The 24,757-nt window shown below is 41.5% G+C and overlaps 1 protein-coding gene across 5 annotated transcripts in view; it reads left to right on the top strand.

Moving 5' to 3' along the window:
• The first annotated feature begins 9,461 nt into the window (after positions 1 to 9,461).
• Positions 9,462 to 24,757, top strand: part of VCL (vinculin) — a 61,744-nt gene continuing 46,448 nt past the window's right edge. Inside the window, exon 1 of one of the 5 annotated variants that reach the window (XM_063338319.1) lies at positions 9,462 to 9,989. In XM_063338319.1, coding sequence (XP_063194389.1) covers positions 9,822 to 9,989 — 168 coding nt within the window. In that variant the 5' untranslated portion in view covers positions 9,462 to 9,821. The remainder of the gene's footprint in view (positions 9,990 to 24,757) is intronic. The other 4 variants (XM_063338315.1, XM_063338316.1, XM_063338317.1 and 1 more) reach the window with 4 other exon arrangements.

Here is a 24,757-nt window from a genome sequence, read left to right on the forward strand (position 1 = left end):
GTTAGAGGTCTCTGCCATGTGACCAGATGCAAGCCCACTCCATGACCTGACCTGCAGCTGTGCCTCTCAGATCACTGTATTGTCCGTAGGGTCAGGACATGATGATGCAGCATGAGTTCTGTTTTCCCTCACATTATCGCTAATTTTGAAATAGGAACACTGCTGTGTTTATACAATATGTATCTTTGCTGTAACAGAGATGGGTCAATTTTAGCAGAAGAAAAGCTCAGTCACACAGACAAAAGGAAGTAACAGCAAGAGCAGACGAGTTATTTTCGTATCGCACATTCTCACCCTGAAGTTTCTCATTACCCTGACACCAATTTTGGTCCTCCTTTCTTGACTTGAGGTGTTAGAGCAGAATTGTTTTACAGGAACAACATAAAGACGCACAGAGTCAGACCATGTCTGTTGTCTAGCACACTATCCCAGCTCTGACAGTTGTCTGACATAGACAGGAGATGTCTATGAAAGAGTACAAAAGAACAAAACATCAATTCCCAACGTACACGTGTCCAGCTGAAAAATCTAAAGCTGAGGATCTTCTTGAGCCAGAAATAGTGTCTCTGTGTTTAATAGACCCTGATGGGATTCTCTGCTGATGGGAATTTGCTCGAATAGCTTTTGAGCATTTTGGACTTTTGAACTTTGTTCCATATAAACTTTTGGAATCAATAACATCTTTCTATGATGATATAGGGAAAGTATATCTCTGCTGAAGTTATAAGCACTTAACATTCAGAACCTCTTATTTTGTCATTTACAGCTATGGATAACACATATTTATTCTTTTAATCTCCAACTAAAGACTGAGCAGTTTAAGCATGTACTGCAAGGGAGAGTCTTTTTCATCCTTGTAAACTGTTTTTTGGACTCCATGATTATGTACAGGGATGGAAGGTGAAAAGCAGAAGCAAATCAGGCATTAGGATTTAAGCCTTTTGAGGGGTAAAATACATCCTTTGAACTGCAGCCAAAGCAGTGTCATCTTACAGACTAAAGTACAAAATTTCTGCAGTTAGAAAAAACTTTATCGAAGTTGCAACATTTCCTGTTTTGGAGGAAAGCTAATAGTGTAATTTAGTAGCACTCCTACTAAATCTTTCACTGATGGCACATCAGCTGAATCACTATGACTCAACTTTAACATTACAATCCTAATTTGAGAGACTTGCGACTTGAAATTTGTGAGTCCTTCCCACTACAACTTGCACATAGTATCTTTATTTTGGCAGTAGTGGTAGAGGAAACACATGAAGGCACACAAGAGGTTGTTTAGAACCTGCAGAGAGAAATGTTGATGCTTTTTCCTAATGACATATAAATAATACACTCTCATATATACCACCATAATATGCTACCCTAAAGAAACTCAAATACATTTGTTGTTCAGACAGCAAAGTCCAGTTCAGAAGTTTGAAACACAGTGTAATCACATCTCTTTTGCTAAGAGAACATAGAATAGTTCCTTTAAGCAGTTTGAAAAGAAAAAGAGAATCTTCTGCTTCCAGCTTCATCCTCATGAAGTCTCCCAAGAGGAGCAGCACCCTATGTCTTCCATAGCCATTCTACCTTGAGCTGTTTTTTCTAGAAAATTCACAGCTTTTTCGCAATGAGTAAGGGAAAGCAGCCTACAAATTACTTTCTGTCATAAAAAGCCCACCTCCATAAGAGGACTTTTCTAATGGCATTGCAATTCATAAGACATTGGCTTCATTTTCCTTGTTTCCAACAGCCAGATTTATCCTCGTCCTACACCTCGCCTGTAAAACAGACAATATGCGTACCACTTTCAAAGTTTCTGTAAACAATGACCCACTAGAAATGCGGACCACTTTGCAGCTCTCTACTCTGACAGACTTGCCCTTGCTGGTTTGGCTCTGTACTCCTTTGCCCTGGAGGCCACTGCTTCTCTATGGCCCTGGCTGACATGCAGCTACCACAACTTAAGGAAGTCAGAAGCCTCAAAAATCTGCAACAGCTAAATACAAGTGAATCTACCAACTTGTAGTTAGAATCTGTCGATCCTCTGCTTTCTTGGGGCTTTTTTAAAAAGTCCTCCCTATGTTGAATGTATATTTAAAGCTCTTCTTAAACCTTTGAATAAGGATTTGCAGAGTGTGGGGTCTAAATACTGGTGGATTTAGTTCCGTGTAGAGAGTCTTTTCTGGCAGAATATCAACCAGACCTGGTCGTCACCCCCACTAACCTCCTCATGAGTCTTCCTGATAAATCCACAAACCCAACAGATTGGTATTGTCAGAGTATGGATACACATTTGGGTTTGGGGTAAGTGCACTATTACATACTGAAAAATAGCATTGAAAAAAATAGCTGTGCTTCTGTTGTTCAGGCCCTAGACAGTTAACATTCAACAATGCTTCTTTTTGCTGTCACGGTATTTGTATCTCATTCCTTTATTCTGACTAAAGCATTACAGCAGTCACCTTTCTGAACAAATTCCAAGAAGCTCGTGTACTCCCAACTATTTTGTCCCTTGCTGTACTGAGGATGGCTTCCCAGGCTACTACGGCTGCTTCTCTGCTCCCATATTTGGAAGTTGGCCTGCAGTATGGAGATCCCTTGTGGGTTTCTGTTTAAATTCCAGAGTCACTGTTGCACATTGCCATTTCCTTCAGCTGATGTTAATCAAATACAGTATAAGTGAAAAATGTGAGTATAGGCTTGGCTAACTGCTTTGCAAGGGAAACTGTAATGAACGCAGAAAGTTTGTCTCAGGAGAAAATGTTTCACAAGTGTGGTATGCTTTGCACAGTCTGACATTGCTGAGGCTATCGACCCTCATTTTGCAGCAGTTAGCACACACTTTACCACTGTGTACCACATTTAATTGGCAATGCTGACACAGTATGCCACAGTAAAGAATGACACACGCATGGAAAATATTGCTGCTTGGCATCAGGGGCATTTTTCTATACACAGAGCCCAAAATCTAAATGAGAATTTCATGGAGTACTGTGTCCAGTTCTGAGCTCCCGAGATCAACAAGGACAAGGAACTGCTGGCGAGCGTCCAGCGGAGGGCTACAAAGATGATCAAGGGACAGGAGTATCTCTCTTGTGAGGAAAGGCTGAGAGACCGGGGTCTGTTCAGCCTAGAGAAGAGAAGACTCGTAAAGGATCTCATCAATGCTTATAAATATCTAAAGGGTGGGTGTCAAGAGGATGGGACCAGACTCATTTCAGTGGTGCCCAGCAACAAGACAAGGGGCAACAGGCACAAACTGGAACACAGGAAATTACATCTGAACATCAGGAAAATATTCTTTACTTTGAGAATGGCACAGCACTGGAACAGGCTGCCCAGAGAGGTTGTGGAGTCTCCTCTGAACATACTCAAAACCTGCCTGGACGCGTTCCTGTCCACCCTGCTCTACGTGACCCTGCTTTGACAGGCAGGTTGGACTAGATGATCTCTGAAAGCCCCTTCCAACCCCTAACATTCTGTGACTTCACCCCTGAATTAATTTTAGGGCATCTGCAGCATACTTAGTAGCCCTTAATTATTGCTTCTCATCTTCCAGCAGCTCCAAGATAGCTGAACCCAAACATCTGCTAGTTTCAAAAAATGTTAAAATTTTTATTACTCAAGTGTTATTTTTTTGTCAGTGGACTGAATACTTGATATCATATGGAACATAATACCTTAAACAGGAATGATTTTTAAGAACTTTAACAGAAATAATAATTTCTAGCCAAGCTCCTTTAGTACAGAGTTTATGAACTTCACATTCCTATCTCTGAATACTCACATGGGTACCAGTCTCACCTGTGCAATGGGGCAAAAATCCAGTCCACTAACACTTAACCCCTACAGAAAAGTAAGGCAAAGCACAGGGATCCTCTCTATGTGTAAGAGATTCTCAATGTCATTCTTAATAGCTATGAATCTAACTATAAACAAAACTAAGAGAAAGATGATAGTGTTTTCAGTACCCTTTAAGAATATTCTAAACCAAATCCTCTGGACATAACATGTCACAAGGACAGTTTTTTCAAGCCCAGAATTGTTGCATGGATCAACATAATTCTGGGTTCTTCCCTTTGTAACTGGATACCACTCACTACATTCCTAATGATCTTTAAACCTACGAGTGGCAGAGTGTTGAATACACACTGTCCTTTCTGTGACACCACTGCATTTTTATGAGGAACAGAAAACAAGATGTATACATTCACAGAGCAATCTTTCAATGAGTCCTACTGAACTTTCTGCAATACAGGGTCCAGTTATGTGAAAATAACTGCAGATTCAGGATCTCAGGACAGGAAGAATGAAGTATTTTTGTATTAGGTTAATTTTCTTCCTTTATCGTAATTACTTTAAGCTCCTCTGAGGTATGGGACACTAGAAGAGTTTTAGTCAAGATGAATTAATGAATACGGTGCAGATAAGAAACTCAAAAGTATGTCAATGTGATTTATTCTGTGGATTCGTATTTCCACTGTATATGGAAAGAGTTTATACATATATACAGAAATTCAGTGCTACCTAGCAATTTCTTTTTTAAGCATTGCATAATTTGACCATTTAGTACTTGCTGATAGCAGTAAACTCCTGTATCTACTAATACAAAGTCACAAATCTTTAGTATGCATGCTAAATAAGACAATTATTTAAGCCATAAAGAATCTATGAAAGAGTTAAAGATCTTCAAGCCTATCCAGTAAAAAACCAATTACATACATGCATATATTCAAAGAGTTCATTATTACTAAATATAGTATTATTTAATTTTAGCCAGTGGCTTTTCCAGAAGTCTTGGCCAGTCCAAAGGCTTTGGCTTTGTGGTGAATTGGAATGTACACAAAATTGCACAAACCCCTGAGCCTGTTCATTTTGCAGTAGAGATATAAATAATTTATGAGACTCCAAACCAGCAAACCACTTAAAATTTCAGACTAATCTTACTCTTACCGATACACAGACACTTTAATACTTTGGTAAATCAAATCCAGTATAAGGAACTACTAGGAAAGGAGTTGATACATACAAGCAACTAATATTACAGGGGGAAAAAAGCCTCCAGAGCTGAAACAGGCACTGATAAACACATAGTCAAAACCATGCAAGTATTGCATAGGTCATCTTACAGGCTGATTTAGATACAGGCATCCTTGAAACTGAATTAAACACAATTACATGCAAAAATACTTAATCAAGAATTGGCTGAGTATCAAAAATGTGTTCTTGCAAGGGAGATAAAAAAAATTTGAGAACTTAACTGTGTGTATCTCAGCTGAGGTATCTGTCCAGTTCAGTGCAAAGTAAAACAGGGAAGCTTAAACTGATCAACAAGAGTGATATAAACCAACCGACCCTTTTTTAAGGAAATCCACAAAGAGCATACAAGAAGTGAGTTACCAGATCTCATCTGGTAGATGCAAGAGCTCTGTAAACTGCTTGCTCAGAAGTCCCACTATTCCCCAAAAGCATGTTCTTGGAAAGGAATCACAGTGCAGCAAAGGCCATTTGAAGCTGAATGACAATATCCACAGGAGGTTTAATATTCTTGAATTAAACACATTCAAAATCAAAATCTTCAGTTTATTTGCCTCAGTTTCCCTCTGTCTGTGTGTAGACATGACCATAAACGTTAACCAAAATTAATAGTCATAAAATTAATGAATGTCTCTGTTCAGATTGTTAAAATGGTCACATACTGTGAATAAAGCACTTAGAATGTTTGCCAGATAGTAATTTATATTGACAAGCTCTGAGACAGAATACATATACTCAGAACACAAGTATACATCTCTCATTGCTTAAAAATTTTATTTAAAAGAACACTGCCATAGTAAATGTGATACTTGGTTGGGATATACAGGAACAATTTTTGGGCTTCAATGCTTTTTTTCCTTTTAGTGGTACTTATCTATCCAATCACAGAGTCAAGCTCCTGAAAACTACCTATTGTCTTTTGAAAAAAAAATCAAAGTCTATCAGAGGTTCATAGTAATGTTGACACAAGAGTAGTCAAGGAATAACATCAGGTCATTCCAGGGAAAAGTGATTAATCACAGCCAAGTGCCTAGAAAACCTAATCCTTCTCTGCTGTGGTACTTAGTACTGAAAGTAACTACTGTAAAATGTAGGTTAGCGCTTCGAGCTAACCAGACACATGCACTTCAATGAAGTATTACTACTAGCAAAACACCTTATAATTACAGACAAGTGCAAGTTCATGAAGCTCTGTGAAAATAGTTCTGTTCCACTGCTCCTACCACTTGCAGCTGCACTGCCATTGTACCCTGACTGCATGATACAGAACTCTCCGAAAGATACCGTGAAGAGGCTGCATTGCAGCTACATTGCTTGTAAGCACGCAGTGTTCTCCCTTTTTCTACCAGACTATTACTTCTGTATTCATACAGTTCGCTTACTTCAGTGGAAGTAAAGAGAGGATTTCTTTGCTTCATTAAAAGGCTTCATTATGTGTTAGAAAAGGAGAAATTACTATCTGATCATCTGGGACAGAGACATTATGGCCCTAAACTCAATGGAGATTTTTGTAAGCAGAAGAGTCTGTTGACATGAAGTTCTTTGCAGAATTGGGTTTAACTGGACTCACCTGAGTTCTTATGAAATAGTAAAAGACATGGAAAGAGTGTCTTAAATGCTACTCCTTTCATTCTAACCACTTTAACTTATTTGAGATGCTAGTCACCACTGTAGTGCTAATAAAAGATACTGCTTCTTAACAATACTAAAATTTTGAGTCTGTGGAAAGGAAAGGAGGTTCAGCATCTCTTTTTCCTCAGTGGGGAATCCATTGTTGCACATGTAATACCATACTGGAAGAGGACAAAAGAATTCATATATTTCCACCTTGGGCTCAATAAATGGAAAATATTGTGATCAAATCTATTGTTACACTCTAACCATCTGTCAGGACCTGGAGAGTTAATGAAACAGTATAAACTGGAGAAGCAATCTCATAGTAGCAGCATAATTAATGTATAGTTACAGATTGAATAGTGCAAAGGGCAAAAGAAACAGATATTTTTTAAACAAGTACCTGCTGCAAAGCTGTTACTCATATGACATCAGTGCGACAGACCTGAATACTGCAAAGGAGAGAGAAAACACTGTAAAGGTGCTACTTGAAAAAAAACAAAAAGAAGCAGTGCTACATGTATTACTGTTAATTGCATGGAATTTTGCTGGATGTGGCTTCAAAAGTAAGGCAGCCGCAGCAGGCAGGGAATTTCAGTGATGGGCCTGCAGTACAGTCAATAAAAATTGATTTTTACATGTGCAAAAATTACACCAATATAACCCAAATAGCAAAGCAAACTCTTAACATGAACACACCTCTAAATACAAACACACATTTTAGCCCTGTAGATGAGTAAAGTTTCAGAAGGCTAACAAAAATATCCATCTGTTCTATATTTTATTTTGCCAGTAGTAACTATACCTATCAGAGCCACCAAGACAGCCTTTTATAATGATAACACTTTTTTTTCTTTAAAACATAAGCATGCATATTTCAACCAGAACTCATACAAGGTCCCAGACTTAAAGCAATTATTTTTAATCAGAGAACTTAGCTATGTGCAAGTCCCACAAATGACTAAATATGTGGTTTATTAGGTTTGCACACCTCCACAAAACAGAATTTAGCAGGTTATTAGTTCATAACATGGACTAATTGCTTTTTGTAATTCCCAGCTGCTGCACATTAGTATACAGAAGGATTTTTATGTGTGCACATTATTACTGATCTACAGTATGCTAAGGAGGCACTGCTGGGAATACATATACTAGAAATGATAAATACAATGCTATATAGCCAATAGCTAAAACCATAAAATACTCTCACAGTGCATAGTTCAAGTGACTTAATACACTCATTAATGCTGAGGTGGATATTTTAAGTTTGTTTTGAATGTCAATAACATAATTCGTTTAGCTGTTATCAAGCCTACAGGTATACCTTTTTCCAAATAAAACTGGATTGTACAAGGCGGAAATTAGTTGTCTAACTTATGCCACTGCAGATTCAATAAATACACGCACGTAATTCCAGCATCCTAAAAGAGAACAACGAAAAGAAATTCAGAGCTAAAAATATAACTAAGATTTCTAACCCTGCAAAAAATCTGGGGTTTTTAGCTCTTTAGGCCTACAACTTGTAGCTATCCCTGTAGCCCCAACAATGACAACTCCAGTACTTGAAGTTATGAAGACCAGAAGCCTTACTGACTTAATTGCTCGCTCTATATGTCCCTGCAGCTGCTGGTAGGACCGGCTGTGTTCAAACACTGCAGAAAGGACGCTGTTTGCTGTGAAATGTTTAGGAGCGAAAGCTACTCTGAGGGGAACATTGATTTATAGCTTAAAATAGCACCACCAGGGCAAAAATACCTCAAAGCCAGTACTCGTTTTCCAAACCTAATCCTGTGCCGGTGTTACCAAGGAGAGCCTGCAGTACGCACCACAGCCCTGTTGCCCCTCACTCACACGCTCTGTTTGACTACCGGGAGGACCCCCGGTGTGAGGGGGGAGCGGGCAGCGCGGCGCTCGCCCCGGGGGTGTGTGTGCAGGCCCCGGGGAGCACTCCGGCCGCTCGCAGCGCGGCGGGGGGCGGCCCACGGCCCTTCACCGGCGGCCGTGCTCCAGCGCTACGGGAGAGCGGGAATTCGCGCTGCTCCCTGCCCCCCGCGCCAAGTGTATTTAAACGAGCGCCCGCGCCGCTGCCGCCACCACAGACTATGACGGTAAAAACCGACTCGCTCAACCCCTGCCCGGCGCTCCCGACCCCGGGCAGCGGGGCCGCCTCACCGCTCTCCCAACGGGGCGTCCCGCCTCGTCCTCCCCGCCTCAGAGAAAGGGGAGGCGGGAGCAGCCCTCCTCGCCTCAGAGAGCGTAGGGCGGCAGGGGCAGCCCTCCCCCCTTGAGAGAAAGGTGCGGCGGGCGGGAAGCGGCCTCCACCGCTACTCCTCGGGGAGGGCGGAAGCGGTTGGGACCGCGCCCGGGGCGCGCCGGGCCGGCTACGGGCACTCTGTGGGGACGGCTGAGTGGTGGGGAATGGGTGGCGGTAGCACCGTGAGGTGCGCTCCCCACGGGAAGCCGCCCGAAACGGGGAACGGGAGCGGGCGAGGGGCGCCAACTCCCCTCAGCCACTCCCTTCCCAGCCACACGCACCCCGCTGGGCGATCGCGTCTCAGCCCGACGGGCCCGGGGCGGGGCGCCGGGATCTCCCCCACCGCCCTCGTCCCCGGCCGCTGTTCCGGCACCCGGCTTTAATCCTCTCCTTATATGGACACCAGAACGTCTGACGTCATCCCAACGCTGGGAAACCAGCACACGCGCAACCAAGCTTGGTTGGGAAGGCGGGTGGTGCGGGGAAGGCCGGGGGGAGGGGGGGAGACTCTGGAATTTTGATGGACGCGGCATTGCGCCACTGGGAGCGGGGGAGCCCGCTCGGCCATTGGGCAAGGGCGGGAGAGGGGGCGGGCAGCCGTGGGAAGGGTAGGCTGTAGTGGTTGAAAAGCCGCCGCCTGGCTGAGGAGCCGTGCCAGTGCGGGGTGGGCGCTGCCAGGGGGAGGCAGGAGGGCAGCGAGTTCGAGTCCCGCCTCCGCGAGCCCGAACCGGGAGCCCCTTCTCTGGGCTGCTGCACTCTCCTCAGCGGCGGAGGGACAGGAGCCAGCGGTCGTTTCTTTTCCCCTTCTTCCTCGTTTTTCCTCCTCGCGTGGAGGCCGCGGCATTCTCTGTGGGGCGCCAGCCCGCAGGGACAGAGTTTGCCAGGAGTTTGTGCGGACTTCGGGCCCCGGCCCCCCCGCCCCGCCGCCGCCATGCCCGTCTTCCACACGCGCACCATCGAGAGCATCCTGGAGCCGGTGGCCCAGCAAATCTCCCACCTGGTCATCATGCACGAAGAGGGGGAGGTGGACGGCAAGGCCATCCCCGACCTCACCGCCCCCGTCTCGGCCGTGCAGGCCGCTGTCAGCAACCTGGTGCGGGTGAGTAGCGGTGGCCGGCCCGCCCCCTCCGCTCCCCTCCCCTCACGGGACCCCACTTGGGCTGCCGCGGCCCAACTTGGGGGTCCCGCGGAGCCCGCCCGCCCCGGCCTGTCTCCCACAGGTGTGCCGCCGTCCCCCCCCCCGCCCCCACTGGCCGCCCCGTCACGGAGCGGGTCCCCCGGCGGCGGCAGTGTCTGGGGCCGGAAAGGGGTTAAGCCGGGAGGCTTTCTGGACCTCTGCGGCTCCTGTCTGGAAGCCGCCTTCGGCTGTTCCCGCCCCGGCCAGCGAAGGAGCTGGGCGAGCTCCGCTGCAGGGCAACGAGTCGTCCGGAGCGGCCAGCTGGGCTCTTCGCCGCACCGGTGCCTGAAGAAGTCCGCCTTTTCCCCGCCTGGGGGACAGCCTGGCGTTAAAAGTGCAGTGAAGTGCTGTAATTGCCGCTGTTCGTACACCGTCCTTTCCGCGCCGGGCGGGGAGCGGGGCGCGGCGTCCCTCGGATGCCTCCGATAACGCTGTCTGGTTTTCCTGCTGTCTTGGAAACTCCTATTTTAGGTGTCTGCACTATAAAAGGCGAAACACTTAACTTGGTGTGATCCTAGCCTTAAAAAAAACCACCCCACCCCAGACCTCCCAGGCATTTGATAGCGATTTTTATATTGGTGAAGGCGTGTGTTACCAGCACAGGAGTTGGAGGGACAGAGCTGTGGTTTTCAGGCAAAGTTCGGAGTTGCAGTTTGTTCTGTTTGTTTCGTTGCTTCGAGTGTGAGTGGCTGTTTGCTTGTGGGAAACTAAAGGGGACTGAAAATCGGCTTCAACCTCTCGACTTCTGAAAGCAGCTACACGTAGCATTTCTTTTTAAGATCTGAGTATTTGCAATATGGACATTTCAGTCCGAGAAGTGCAGATGACTAATACACTTGAAATGTAGTTTTATTAGTACTTCTATAACCAGCTATCAAAAGAATAGCAAACTGTTGCGAGGCAGAAATATCTTGTTTGATATAGAAAGCACTGCAACGTTACATACTCCTCTATTTCATTGAGAATTACCTGTAATACTTGTTTTGCTCTTCTGTTAAGTTCAGTTATAGATACTCTGAGTTCATTTTTGAACATCAGACACTACTTGCTCAGTTTAAATCCTGTAAAAATTCTTAAGTCATTCGTGGCAAGCAATAGCTCTTGCCAGCAAGCTTTACCTTAAAATGAAATGGCTATATACAGCTAAAATATTGTATCAGTGTTAACTGATGTATCAGTACACTGAAATCATGAGGCTTGTGGGTATAAGAAGCTGTCAAGATGACTAATGTACATGATGTGTTTATCAGATTTCGGCCTGTAGTACTTGCTACTGCTAGTATAACTTGCCACTTTGAGGTTTTGCAGTTTACTACAGTGTAACTACAACTCTTGGTCCCAACGACTCCATGAATTTTACAGGATGTACTGTCTGGAATACTTGTGCTTCTTGCTGACTTTAGCCAAAACTCTTGTTTTTATGAAGGACAATCAGTCTGCAGCAATGAACTGATGTAATAGGTATATTGGCTGTAAGGGTGTGAAGCCTGAGTGTATGAAATTCTTTTCCTTGAAAGGAAGACTTTAGAATAACGCTTTGCCTCTCTGAGCTTAGCCTGTATCACTGGGTTGTGTGACTATTTCCCACCCCTCCCCCCTTCCTCTCAAAAGAAACCTAATCTGATAAAGTAGCATTTATTAGAGAAATGCAGACACAGAATTGTTTTATTTCTGCAGCTTGCTAATGCCAGCTCTTCTTTCATTTTGGAGTGTTTTGGAAGCCTCTGTTTTTCTTTTCTTGCCTGCTAGGTAGATAAAAGGAAAGATGGTTGAATTATTTTTCTGTGTTAATTCACAAAGAACAAATAGAAGTGGTGTAATCTGAGGTGGTACTTACAAGGAAGATGCCCTGATCTGGTAGAACACAGCTTTGACTACGCTAGGAAAAACACAGAATTAAAATTCTGTTTCCTACCTGGAGCTGTGTTTTCTGTGCACCATTCTGAAGTGTAGAGGTGACTTGCGAAACTGCAGTTTCACAGGAGCAGGAATATTTGTGCAGACAGGTTATCTAATTGAGAGTCTTCTGGTGGCTTCACAGGTGACAGCAAAGATGCAATTGTCGGTATAACCAAGACAGTAATGTAGCTGCTCTTTGTGTTGCTCGCTGTTTGCTCAGGGTTCTTCATATAGCATGAGTATCACAGTAAGTATTGACCAGCAGAGAAGTTCTTCAGTGACAACTTGTCATACGCAGCAGGATCATTCTCTGGCTCCCCAGACTATAGTAAGGACTCCACAGTTTGGAAGGTGCAGTATCTAATTCATGTAACTACAGCATCTGCAAGTAACTGCTGGTAGCAGTGTCTGAAATACTGAGACCCGTTCTTTTGCAAGGTGTAGGAGATGTGCTGTGTGGGGAAGTGGGCTAGGAAATGAGAAAATGGCCATGAGGAAGGAGCCACGTGCAATAACTTAAAAGTTTATTTTGTTGACGTTCCTGAGATGGGAGTTAACGTGATACGCTATATCCAAGATGGAACAGAATGTTGATAGATATGAGTGTCTTAAATTTGAGACTATTAGATGAGTTAAAAGGGAGTCTTTTTCCTGGATAACTTGACTTCAGACCTCAATATGGGAGCTCTTTCTTCAGTTTGCCATTCAGCATGCATTTCTGTATTTTCTGTCAGAAATGGATGTGCTGTATTTTAAGGTTTGCCTGAAGCCACATTAGATTTTGGGGTGGTTCTAATGTAAGGCTTGCATGCCCAATAACACCTACTGCAAGGATGCTTCCTTGTCAGAACTTAGTTGTAAAGTAATCCTAGCTAAGAGAAAGCCCAAGTCATTGTTAAAGTTAATGAAATAACTAAATCTTTACAAGTTAGTCTCTTTCCTATGGTAAATATGGAAGACTTGGTATTTTGCACCTCTGTATTAGTTCCCAGTATGTGACAGTTTGATTCTACTGTGTCTTGAATATTTTGTAAGGGGATAGCTTTTGCAGAACAATACTGAAATTGTTTTGACGTGCTTTGATGAAATTTCTTAACTATGAGATAAGGTATGTTTTGCCCATGCAAAAAACTTTGCATGTAGAGGTAAGTGGCAGAAGCTTTTTTGCACAAAAATAACCCTTGACTGGAGCCAAGAATTTGAGGGAGAGGCTTCAGATTAATATCACAAGATTAGTAATGTACTATATCAGTCCTTTTTTTAACTGAAGATATAATGTTTTTATTGGCTGATGCTTGGAGTGGATGTGTACCTCTTATGGGAGGGTTGGTGTTTGGTTTGATCTTTCTTGTAGCTAAAGATGTAACACTGTAAGACAACAGAATTGGTTGGGGGTAAAAAACAGTCAAGCCCAATAGGCAGGGAATAACTTGGAGCTTGCTAAATATATATTAGTTTAGTGGGCAGTGAAATAGAATTCAGAATTCTAACTGGCCAAACTTCACTGGGAGGGAATATGGTGGGTTTCTAATTGTTTTTTTTAATAAAACATTTGTCAAACTTAGCCTATTTTTAAAAAGAGACATTTCTATCAAAGACAACTAATGATGATACAGAGAATGTAAACCTATCATACACGTTATATAAAATCACTTTATCTTGTGGAGGAGAAAAGTCTCTACTTTCCAGTAGTGAATTTGCAAGTGTTTATGTTGTGTTATATTACTGCCAAACAGAGAAAGCAAATTCTACTTTTATGTTTTGAACTCCATTCACTTACTGCCTTGTATGGATTCTTGGCTTTCTGGCAGTACAGGCGTAGTCCAGTCTTGTCACTTCTCTCCACTGTCATGGACAGAACTGCTTCAGAGCAGAGTCGCTGCTGCTCTGCCAAATGCCAACAGTACCATGGGTAAAGCCACTGAGTTTGACAGATTAGGAATTAATTCTGTGCGTGAGAATTAAGGTAATAGAGGGGAACCTGAGAAGGGACTTAAGAAATACATATAACTTAAATACTGGAGCAGGATCAGCAACTCAAGGAGATGTTGACTTTTTAGTCTGGGTTGTTGAACCAGGTCAATGGTGTGAAAGATCTGAGCTGCTTTGCCTGAGACCAAATGCCTGACCATTACCCTGTTTTTCAGTCCTTCATTTTGACTGAGCTTGAGCCATCTGAGGAAAGTGACACTGGTGTGAAATGCTCATAATGGAAGGTTTGTAAGACACTTATGGTCACAAAGAAGCGTCTGAGATCTTTCAGAACAGAGAGACCTGCTCTGAAAGGCCAGCACTTGCCTAGCTGATGATGCAGCTTCTGCCCTTCCATCCTCCATGCTGTAGGTGCTGTGCTTTTGTATTTGAATCTTTCATAAGTGTCTACATGCATCCAATTTCTATTACATTATGTTCATGGGGGAAATTTCTTCACTGTCTATTAAACTGTTAACTATCACACTTCTCAAGAATGTATTCTTGGTGTATGCTGTGTTATGCCTTTATTTACCTACTGAGATTTGGAGTCTTAAACTATACTGATATCTTTCTGCATCTCAGTCACTAACCACAACTAGCAGGTCAGGAGAATCATCAGTAAGGGTCTCTTGGCTTATAAATATCCTGTCTTGTAGTTGTGGTTTATCAGACGTTTCCTTTATGTAAAACAGGGCCAAGCACTATTTTTTAAAAGTAAATAAAAGCAGTCTAGAGTAAGATTAAGCTTAACTGGAGGTCGTATTTGATGAGAACAACACCCTATAGCACTGGGTCAAACAAGGTTTTTGTCACTCCCTGAAGCTGTGAGGTCAGACTCTTTACCACCAGCTGAAGCCCACTCCACTAGACACACCGAAAACCACACAGATTACTCACCAAACAGGTGAAACTCTATACCCGTACTTACACAGTGACGTAAAGTTTAAAAGAAACCAAAAAACCTCAACTGTGAAAGATTTGCATTTAGTGTAGCTGTAGCGGCTGTCCTATTTCATCCTAGTGGATGAAGAAGTAATAATCACCTGAATCTATCGTCATGTTCTGGGTGCATATCCATGGTCCTCGGTCAAATTACAGCCCTGGTTGCCAGGGATGCAGGGTCATGCAGAAAGATCTGGGCATTTTCCCTGGACATGCTGTGAATTGCCTATCAACACCTGCAAACCACCAGCTTGAATTTGTGAAAAATGCAGCCTGCCTTGAAAACCTTGTCAAGTTTGCAGCAGCTAAAGTCAGATACATGGCTGAACACTTAAAATGAGGAGAAACTGTCTGACTATTTTGGAGAGTGGATGGTAAAACAGCTTCCTCATCCCTAAGTTTTCTTCTGGTGTAGCTGACTTGCCTGTATCTCAGGGTACACAAGAGAAGAGTGAGCTGTTGAGGGCAGCTTAGTGTTTCTGTTTTTTGAGAGAAAAATTTGCTTGCAATATTTATGTTTATATATTTATGTATCTTGGAAAAGGGTGGAGAAGCAAGGAAAAATGTAAGCTTTTTCCTTGCAGAATTTTGTGCACAGCATAAAAGACAAGGGGTTGTAGTAACTTTCTGAATTTTTTTTCTTGGTGTTTCTAACTTGTAATGGGAAATGTATAGATCTGCGCTTTCCCACCTCCCACCAATTATTGTATTGGAATGTCTTTAAGCTGAAAGAAATGGGTAGTTACAGCAGCTCATCTGAACTCTACAGGACTCAAAACTTGGTGACAAGTGACTGAGAGTACTAGAAGAGACCAGATAATCTCATGACAGAGTAAGACTTTTCATTATAGGTTTCTTGGTCTTGTCTGTGTGTAGTAGAAACTTGTGAATACTGTCAGGAGAGATAGTGTGTTTTAAATAATAAACATTTCCTTCTTCTTCGAAATGGAACGTTCTACTTGAGCGTATCTGCAGTTTCTCTAGGGATAGTTTACCATGTTGTGGTAAATGTGGCCATTTTGTGACCATATGCTTTGAGAAAGTGGATAAAACCCATTAGGGTGTGTGCATGGGAGGGACAAGGAGAAGAGTGATTGATTAATCAGACAGAAAGCAACTTTGTAATAACAAAAGCACATCATAAACTTCTTTCTTGCTTTTATCTGTAGAACTATCTTTACATAAGTGATAAATCAGCTTCTGATTTGAATGGAATAATCTCTTTGTTCCGTTATTATGTTTGGTGACTTAATTTATACCAGTCTCTTGCATCAGCTTTAAAAGGAATGTTTTGTTCTCTGTTCCTTTAAATGTGCATATTTAAATGTGAATGCCTCCATTACTAATTACATGCAGCTTGCTTTTTGGGCATAAAAACTGAGAATATTATTGTGGAATGGGTAACCTTCAAGTGGCAGTTGGACTGAAAAAATCCATATGCCAACAATATGGCGTATACCACTCCTGCTCTGGAAAACTTAGCATCCGCTTTGTGCTGCATAAGTGAATTACACCAGTGAGGGAAGAGTTGTTAAATCCATATTAAGGGTCAACATTTAGCAATTTCTTTCTTTAAAGTGTCATGTGGTTTTGCTTTGTGCTTTGAAACAAAAAGATATTTTTCTCTATGTGGTAGTATCAGACTGTAGACGTGGAATTTTTTATAGAGTTTAATAAAACAGTGAACCAAACAAAGCACGGTTCAGTGTGTTTTACACTTAGAAATAGAAATGTGTAGCTTCAGAACATAAGCAGGGTAATTTACAGGTGTCCACCTCTTCCCACTGTAGTTGAAATTTGGATTGATGAAGCAAGTCTTTGAGAGGACTAGGCAGGGGGGAACCAAGCAGTGGTTTTAAAGATGTGTTAGCAAACATGTGGTGTTAATGCTAGTTACTGGAAATAATGCCTGAAATCATCAACTGGTTGTTGCAAGTGCTAGAGTATGTTTCTTGTTCCAAATCTGCTAGAATTCTTAAATAAAAGCCAAATGACATTTTCTTTCCAATTACTTTTCCGAAGGAGAGAATAGGCCAGTGCTAGCAACAACTTGCCTTGAGCACTGCTTAATTTTGGTAATGGCTTCACATATAGCTAAGGCTAGCTTTTTATCCCTACTTCTCTGTTGTACAGCTTGTATGTGTTGTTCCAAAGCTCTTGTTTCAGACTATATTGTTTTACCAAGTCTTACTGGCTTTGTATTTTTTAACCTCAAATATGAAGACAAAGTATTTACTGTTAGTAATATTAGTCTTCTGCTGCCATTTCTCACTCTGAAAAGCAAGTTAGACTGGGAAACTAGACCTTAAGAAACATTGGAATGTAGCACGTGTGCTGGTTTTTGTGTTTTTTGTTTGTGTTTTTTTTTCTTTAGTGACACAAATTCTATTCTGTCACTTGCTCAGTTAAATACTGAGAAGCAATTCTTGATACAGAACTTCACTTTGTCGCTGTGGTTCTTAATTCCTGCAAAATGCTAACCTTCCTGGCATTTATCTTCAAACACAGCAATAACAGCTCTTACTAGGGAGCATTGTTGTTCTCTAATTTGAACAGTAAAGTATCTTCTTTATATAACTGTTCTAGGTGCATCAACCAAATTAATTGTAATGTTTAATTCTCTCTTGCCTGATGGCATAAAAATTAAGGAAGAAATTATACAATTAATCCTAAATAATGTCCTGTAATCAGAGTCTAAAGTAACAACTTGTGGTGATGCATGTAAATGCACCACAGATGAGTGGTTATTGCAGCTATCTGCATTTTGGAAGACACTTTTTGGATACAAGATGACTTGCTGCATGGAGAGATGAAGTAATAGAGGCTGGATCTTCTTTTCAGTTACAACTAGTTCACCAATAAGTGTCTCCTTAAAACATGAGCCTAGCAGCTCAAACCTGAATTGATGGGGGCCAAACTCTATGTGCATAATATTTGTAAACAGGCCGAGTTTCTCCCGGTAGTAATTTCAGGCCCTAGTGCACTTGTAAGAATATGAAAAACTGGATAGAGAATCAGTAGTGAGGGTAAACCTATCCTTTGTTTACTTTGCCTAATAATTCAAATCTACTGAGGAATGACTTGTACTTCCCTCCATCCTGAGACTAGAACCAAAGTTTTCTGTGAAAAGGTACTGAATAAATCTCTTATTCTGAAGTAAATTCTTCAGAATAATTATTTACATTATGAATAATGATAAATGGATAACAATACTGGCTGACGAAAGGGGAAAGAAGGAAAATAACCTTTTAACTCCCAAACGCTTTCCATGATTACTGAAAATGTCGGCTCATACTAGTCTTAAATGATGATGATCTTGATAACTCTCCCTCGCTGAGAGAATACGTGTCGGAACAGTTTCCTGGTACCCTGGCTTCATGGGTAGGGTAGGAATGATGATTCATGTCAGGGTTCTCCGGTAAAGAGTGGAAACAAGCTGTCCCTGTAGAAAACTTGTGTGTCTTGTTGCTGTTGGCTTAGAACCCTTATGAAGAGACCTTTTGTAATAAAATTGCATTACATTTTCCATCAATGGTTACACCCACAGAATAGCGAATGTAACCCGATCTTCTTTCACTGAGGATAAGTTTCCCTTGTGCTGAACTTCCAGTGTATATTGGGGACCTGGGATTGCTGAAGGCATATCTTCTCAGAGTTGCAGTAAAGAAGGTATTGAGTACCTCAGCTGCTTCTGTGCTGTCACCAAGCCCCCCACCTATTCAGCAGTGGGCCCACATTTTACCTCATCTTCATTTTGCTGCAGCTATACTTACCCAACCATTTTTTGCTGTCCTTCAGGTCCCTCGCCAAATTCAGCTCTAGATAGATTTTGGGATGGACACAATCCCTGCATGCTCAGGTAGTGTCTCTGTGTTCCTCTTGAATCACCTGTCCATGCTTCTACCTCTTATGCACCTACTTTTATGTCAGCTTTGTCAGGAGAATTCTGTTCATCCATGCAGGCCTCCTGCCACCTTGGCTTGACTTCCTGCTCACCAGGGTGAAGCATCCTGAGTGAGGGCATCCTTGAAAATCAAGCAGCTTCCCAGAACCTCTCCTCTTTCTAAGAGTATATACCACGGGATTTATCTAGGCAGGTCCCTGAAGAGGCCAAAGTCTGTTCCCCTGAAGCCTAGGGTCTGACTTGTCTTTTCTTCATAGAATTGTAGAACCATAGGGTTGGAAGGGACCTCTGGAGATCATCTAGTCCAACCCCCCTGCCAGAGCAGGGTCACCTTAGAGCAGGTTGCACAGGAATGCATCCAGGTGGGTTTTGAATGTCTCCAGAGTTGGAGACTCCACCACCTCTCTGGGCAGCCTGTTCCAGTGCTCTGCCATCCTCAAAGTAAAGAAGTTCCTCCTCGTGTTTAGGTGGAACTTCCTATGCTCAAGTTTGTGCCCATTACCCCTTGTCCTGTCCCTGGGCACCACTGAAAAGAGCCTGGCCCCACCCTCCTGACACCTACCCTTTAAGTATTTTTTCTATATATTCCTTTATATATTCCTTTCAGGATCCTGAATTCCACTGTCTCATGGTCACTGCAACTAAGCTTGCACCTGACCTTTGTATTCCCAACCTGTTCTTCCTTGATTCGAACAGCAGACTGGCTCTTCTCTTTGGCTCCTCACTCTGTATCTATCTATTAATGAAAGATGATATTTAGCATTTACACTGTGTTATAGGAAAAGTACAGTATTTCTCATGGCAGTGGAGGTAAGCAATTTTCATATTAAACTGATTTTCTGTGATGGCCTAAGAAAGTTTGAGGACCAACTGTCATGCTTGATCTTTGTCCTCAGGTAAATATGGTGCATAAATGAAATAATGAAGAAGTACTGCTTTGGCTAGTTCTACAAACTTTATGCTTGGATATCTTTGCGTATGCAGCTTAAAATGTCTGGGTATGCTGCAACTGTTCTGGTCTCATTGCTTTACAAACTAGAGTTATGACAATCTTCAGTCGCTTGCTTAGGATACAGGAAAGCTTATACGGTAATTCCAAAATTGTCTAAATTCTTTCACTGTCCTAAAAGGCACAGATTATTTCAAGGCAGTCTCAGTGCAGGCTAGCCTAGGCAAAGACCAAAAGCCTTGTTCTGTAATGAATGCAAATGCATTTGCAGTTCATAAGCATATTCAGGAGCACTTGACATTCTTGTGATGGTGTTTATCCAGCAATGCATCTTTTTAAAGTAGATGATAGAAAAGATTGCTCTTTGTCTTTTCTTTTTAATGGACACACTGATGGCAGTGCTAGACTCTGTTGTTTTCAATGGTTGTTTTCTGTTTGTGGGAATAGTGAAGTATAATGGTATTAAACTTGAACTGCATTTTGGAAGCTGAGTCTTTGCATGAACTACAGAGACAAGCCTGTCCCTCCTTAAATGCTGAAGTGTGCACAAGAAAATAGCTATAGAAATTAATTTCTTTAACAGATATAGTCAGAAGTACCAAAGTAGCATTATGAGAGATGGTGGTTATTTCTGCAACCCCTGAATTGGTGAGGAGCACTCTGGCCTGTACTGGATAAATCAAAAGTGTCACCTTGTCAGACAGTAATGACTGTTCTCTTCTGTCTTTTTGTTGTTGTGTTTGCTGTGTGTTTTTTTTTTAATTCTCATCAAATAGTTGATATATAATGTAAGGAGCTGGTGCATCAAAAGGGGAAGCTTATTAAAAGCTGAACCATATCAGCTTCATTGGCCATTGTAGTCTTTCAGTCATTCTCTGGGTGTCAGCTCTTCAGCTGCAGGAGAGTCTGAAGACTCCTCCTGTCAAGCAGGAAAGCTATTAAAAGCTGTCATCTGGAACTTTAGTTATTCCAACTGAGTTTCTTCCTCTGCTGACCTCTTCTGACCTCTTCCTGAGCTTGGAAGAGGCTGCGTATTGCAACTGTTTTTAAGGAGGGATGCATTAATAAAACTTTCTTTTCTTATGCAGGCCTTGTTTTGTTTGCCTGCACAAATACTTCCTCGAAAGGAGCAGAAACAGACTTCAACCAGACTGATAGTCAGTATGTGTGACAGCCAGATAACCTGTGAGTTGCAAGAGTTTTTTGGTAGATTTGGTTCCTGGTAACCACAAATTCAGTTAGGTTTTGAACAAATGGACTTACCATTTATGAGTAAAATATCTGTCCATGCATACACAATGAATGGTTAAACTGTTAATCTCATAATGGGATATAGTAGTACATAATTGACTGAACCAAGTAGTGCTAAGGCTTAGCTGTATGCAAGCTGGCACGTTCAGCCTTCCTATTTAAACTCTATGGAAACCTTGTCAGTTGCTAACATATAGCCATGTAGTCATCTAAACTTGCTTAGGAGAGGTTTTTAATACTGAAGCGTGTGGTCTACTGAATGTTTATCTGAGGGGTTATCCCTATAAAAATGCTGCTTCAAGCACCCAGTCAGAAGTTACTGGGAAAGTCGCTTTCTTTGGTGCGTCTATTTCCTTTTAAAATCTTACTTTTTTTTTGGTAAATTTGCTCAAGGTTGATCTCAAAAGATGTTTCCCATTTCAACCTCTGAATGTGTGTACATGTGTCTAAGTATCCTTCAGCTAAGTCTTCAAAAGCTGATTTGGCTACAAAAAGGTCACAAAACCATTCAATACTTGAAAGAAAATTTATTCTCAACTGTAAAAACACTTTCTTAAATTGCTGCATAACTTTTATGAGGCTTTAGGTAAGAGAACAAGTTATAAACTGACTAGCATTTGTTGGACTACACTAAAAATCACTTTCACAAGTCTAGCTGTCTTTGCAGCTTTTACAGCATAATAGTTGTGCTGAGTAGCAGATAAACAAATGGACTTTCTCTCGAACTCCAGAGTAGTAGCGAGAAGGTCACTTTTTATTTAGCTTGCCCTGATAGAATGACCAGAAAAATTAGATTGTGAAGCGCTAGTAACTGCCAAACAACTGACTTAACTGTAGCAACTGATGAAGTGCTGCTTGATTCTTTGTCACGCTTGTAAAAAGTTCTCTTAAAAAATCAAGGGGTGGGAAGAGTGGGAACCTCAGTAAATTTTAGTTGGGTTTCAGCTTGACTTTAGTCTTTCTTGGAGGGGGGGCGCGGGAGGCAAGGGGAGGAGGTAATTGCATAGCATTTCTTTTACCTCTCAAGTTAACGCTGGAGAAAACCTGCATTCCTTAGCCCTCTGACTAGACTCCCCTGGGATTTGAGCTGTCAGACCAGCCGAGCCCACCCAACTCTCCATGCAGCAGGAAGGAATGTATTTATATATACTGATTTATTTTTTTTTAAATCTTCCCAGCTTGGCATCAATGATTATTGTAGCTCAAAGCAAAAAAAATTAATATATATATGGTGTTTTATCTCTCAATTGCAAGCTAATGTCTGGCATAACAATTTGGCCTGGCAATTTGGGAGAGGGGCAGTTGGAGTCTCTGACCTGTTCTCCAATTACTCAAGATAGTGAAACACTAAAGAGACTTTACAACCCTGAAGCAATTACTAACTGCTGCAAAGAGCTGTTGCTTAGCCTTTCTTGTGGCAGATTTTTATATGGTTGTCTTGCACTCTTGCACAGAGCAAATTTTCCTGCACGCCACTTATTAGTTTTAAATATTTTGGTGATGACGATAACTACTAACCTTGTTACTGTGTGGCAATGGAGGAAGTAGACTGTGAGGGGGTTTCTAAACTTGATGTATCTAGCTTCCTTCGGCTTTCACAATTGAGTGTAATTCACTTATTCTGACAGGTTTTCCAGCTCTCTTGTTAGCTGGCCCAAAACCTTGTATTTCTGACTCAGAGTATAGTGGTTGCTCAGAGTTTTAAATTTGGAGCAATTTCCTCAAATAGGGCAAAGTGTTGTTGGGAACAAGTGTAGCTTCCTGTTGTAGGAGATGCTTTTAGTCAAATTTGCAGCAATACTGCTGTTTCCCTTTTCAACTGCATTGTTGTAGCAGGTAAAGGAACTACATCTCTACATATGCTTACCTTACAAAGATTTAAAGGATTTTTCATTAATTTCTATTAAACTTCTGAAAGGATTTAAGCAGTTAAAAATGGTACCTATAACTTCCCAAAGTGGTAGCAATTATATACTATTAAGTGTTGGTGGCACTTTAACATCCTTATTCTAATGTGGATTTGATTTGTCAACATTCTTCTAATGTGACACGACTGGATAATATTATGTATTTGCACAGTGCCTGGCACAATGGAGCTCTAAAATGCTGACATTTTAGAGCTGATAAATTACAGTGGAAAAAACCTCCTGTTTTAAAGTTGTTGAACTTTCTGATGTCTCTTTACGACTCAGTGTCAAACTTAAAGATTAATTTTAAAGACAGGTATAGAGGCTTTACTTCTGTACAACTTCAAACTAACGGTGACTAGGATCAATCCCTTTTCTATGCAAGAGGTGAAGCCAGACTTCGTCCAGCTCTGATGACCATGGGAACTTAACAAAATAAGCAGTTTTAGCCTAGATATTTGTATGTACTGGATTGTAACCTTCAATTTGCTTGCTTACACTACATAGTTTCCCCTCTTTGTTTCAACTGAGAATAGTAGTAGCTTCATGTTGCAGAGCTACACTGAGAAAGTCTGTCCATCCCATCACGCGTGTTCAGATGCTGCTGTCTACAGTAATAGGGCCGAACAAATCCATTGGTACAAAGAAAAGTCCCACGGGTTGCAATGTTATGTGAACTAAGCTTTCCAAAAGGGACTGCAAGAGTAAGAGTAATGCTTTCAAATGCTTTAATTGGGTGAACATAGAGAATGTAATGTATATTAACGTTAGTCCAAAGCACTGTTTTGGAAGCAGGCTGGCTCCAACAATAGGTTTTAATGGCTGAATGTCGACTGTAAAAGTGGCTAGGAGTAGATTCTACTCAAGATGGCATGGAAGACAATAGTTGTTCTGAGTGAGAACTTTTATCTTTTAATTCATTCTACAGACCTGATTTCTCAAAGGAACCACTGACAACTAGGAATTAGCTAGATTATACCACTCTTATTGCTCATATCATCCTGTAGTAAATGATTCTGACTATGTTGGTAACATCTGCTGCTATGCCATAGTTTATTAGCCTTTGCCACTTAATCTATTCAAGGAATAACTTTCTTTTTCAGTGTGAGTCAAGAAATAAATAGCAAATGCTGTTGAAAGTAGTTGTTTTCAAAACTTCTTTGGATGTGAAAACTACTTTGTTACTTGACCACATAGTAAGTTTGTCTTATTTAAAACTAATTTTAACAGCGAAGTAAGTCTTCATTTAACTCAGAACTAATGCCAGATCAGACACTTCTTTGTTTGATTTTTAATATCGTCTATCAGTCATTTCTGCTGAGTAGCTGCTTTGTAGTAGTTTGCAAATTCTTTGTGATGCCTCTGTGCATAAGTGGGTTGTCTTCTACATGCCCAATTCCTTGCAGAGCTGGTATAAGTGGTCACAAGCACTGAAGACAAAATCAAGCTGGAAAATAATTACTCATACCAAGTTTCTGACACACTTAAGTTTTTAATGGTGCTGTAAATGAGCACTGTCCCTTGGAAAACAGCCCACTCTTTCTGGTCCTTATTCTATTTAATGTAACTAGATATTGTTGTAGCTAATTAAAAAATCACATTTAATATTTGAGGAGTGATTTATACCATTAACTTACTGTACACTTGAATTAACTGTTAGTCAAGTGAAATGAGACTCTTACGAAAGACAAACTGTCCAATATGGTACAGAAGGTGGGTAATCACTATGAAATACCATGTTAGTACATATTTTGCTGGTGAAGAAACATTTATTGTGAGAGGGCTTATGCCAAAAGCTAACTGCTATGAGTTTTGTTGCTTCAACCATTTAGTAAACACATAAGGATATTGTTAATATAATATT

This window comes from Chroicocephalus ridibundus, chromosome 6 (assembly GCF_963924245.1).
Source record: "Chroicocephalus ridibundus chromosome 6, bChrRid1.1, whole genome shotgun sequence".
Taxonomy (NCBI): domain Eukaryota; kingdom Metazoa; phylum Chordata; class Aves; order Charadriiformes; family Laridae; genus Chroicocephalus; species Chroicocephalus ridibundus.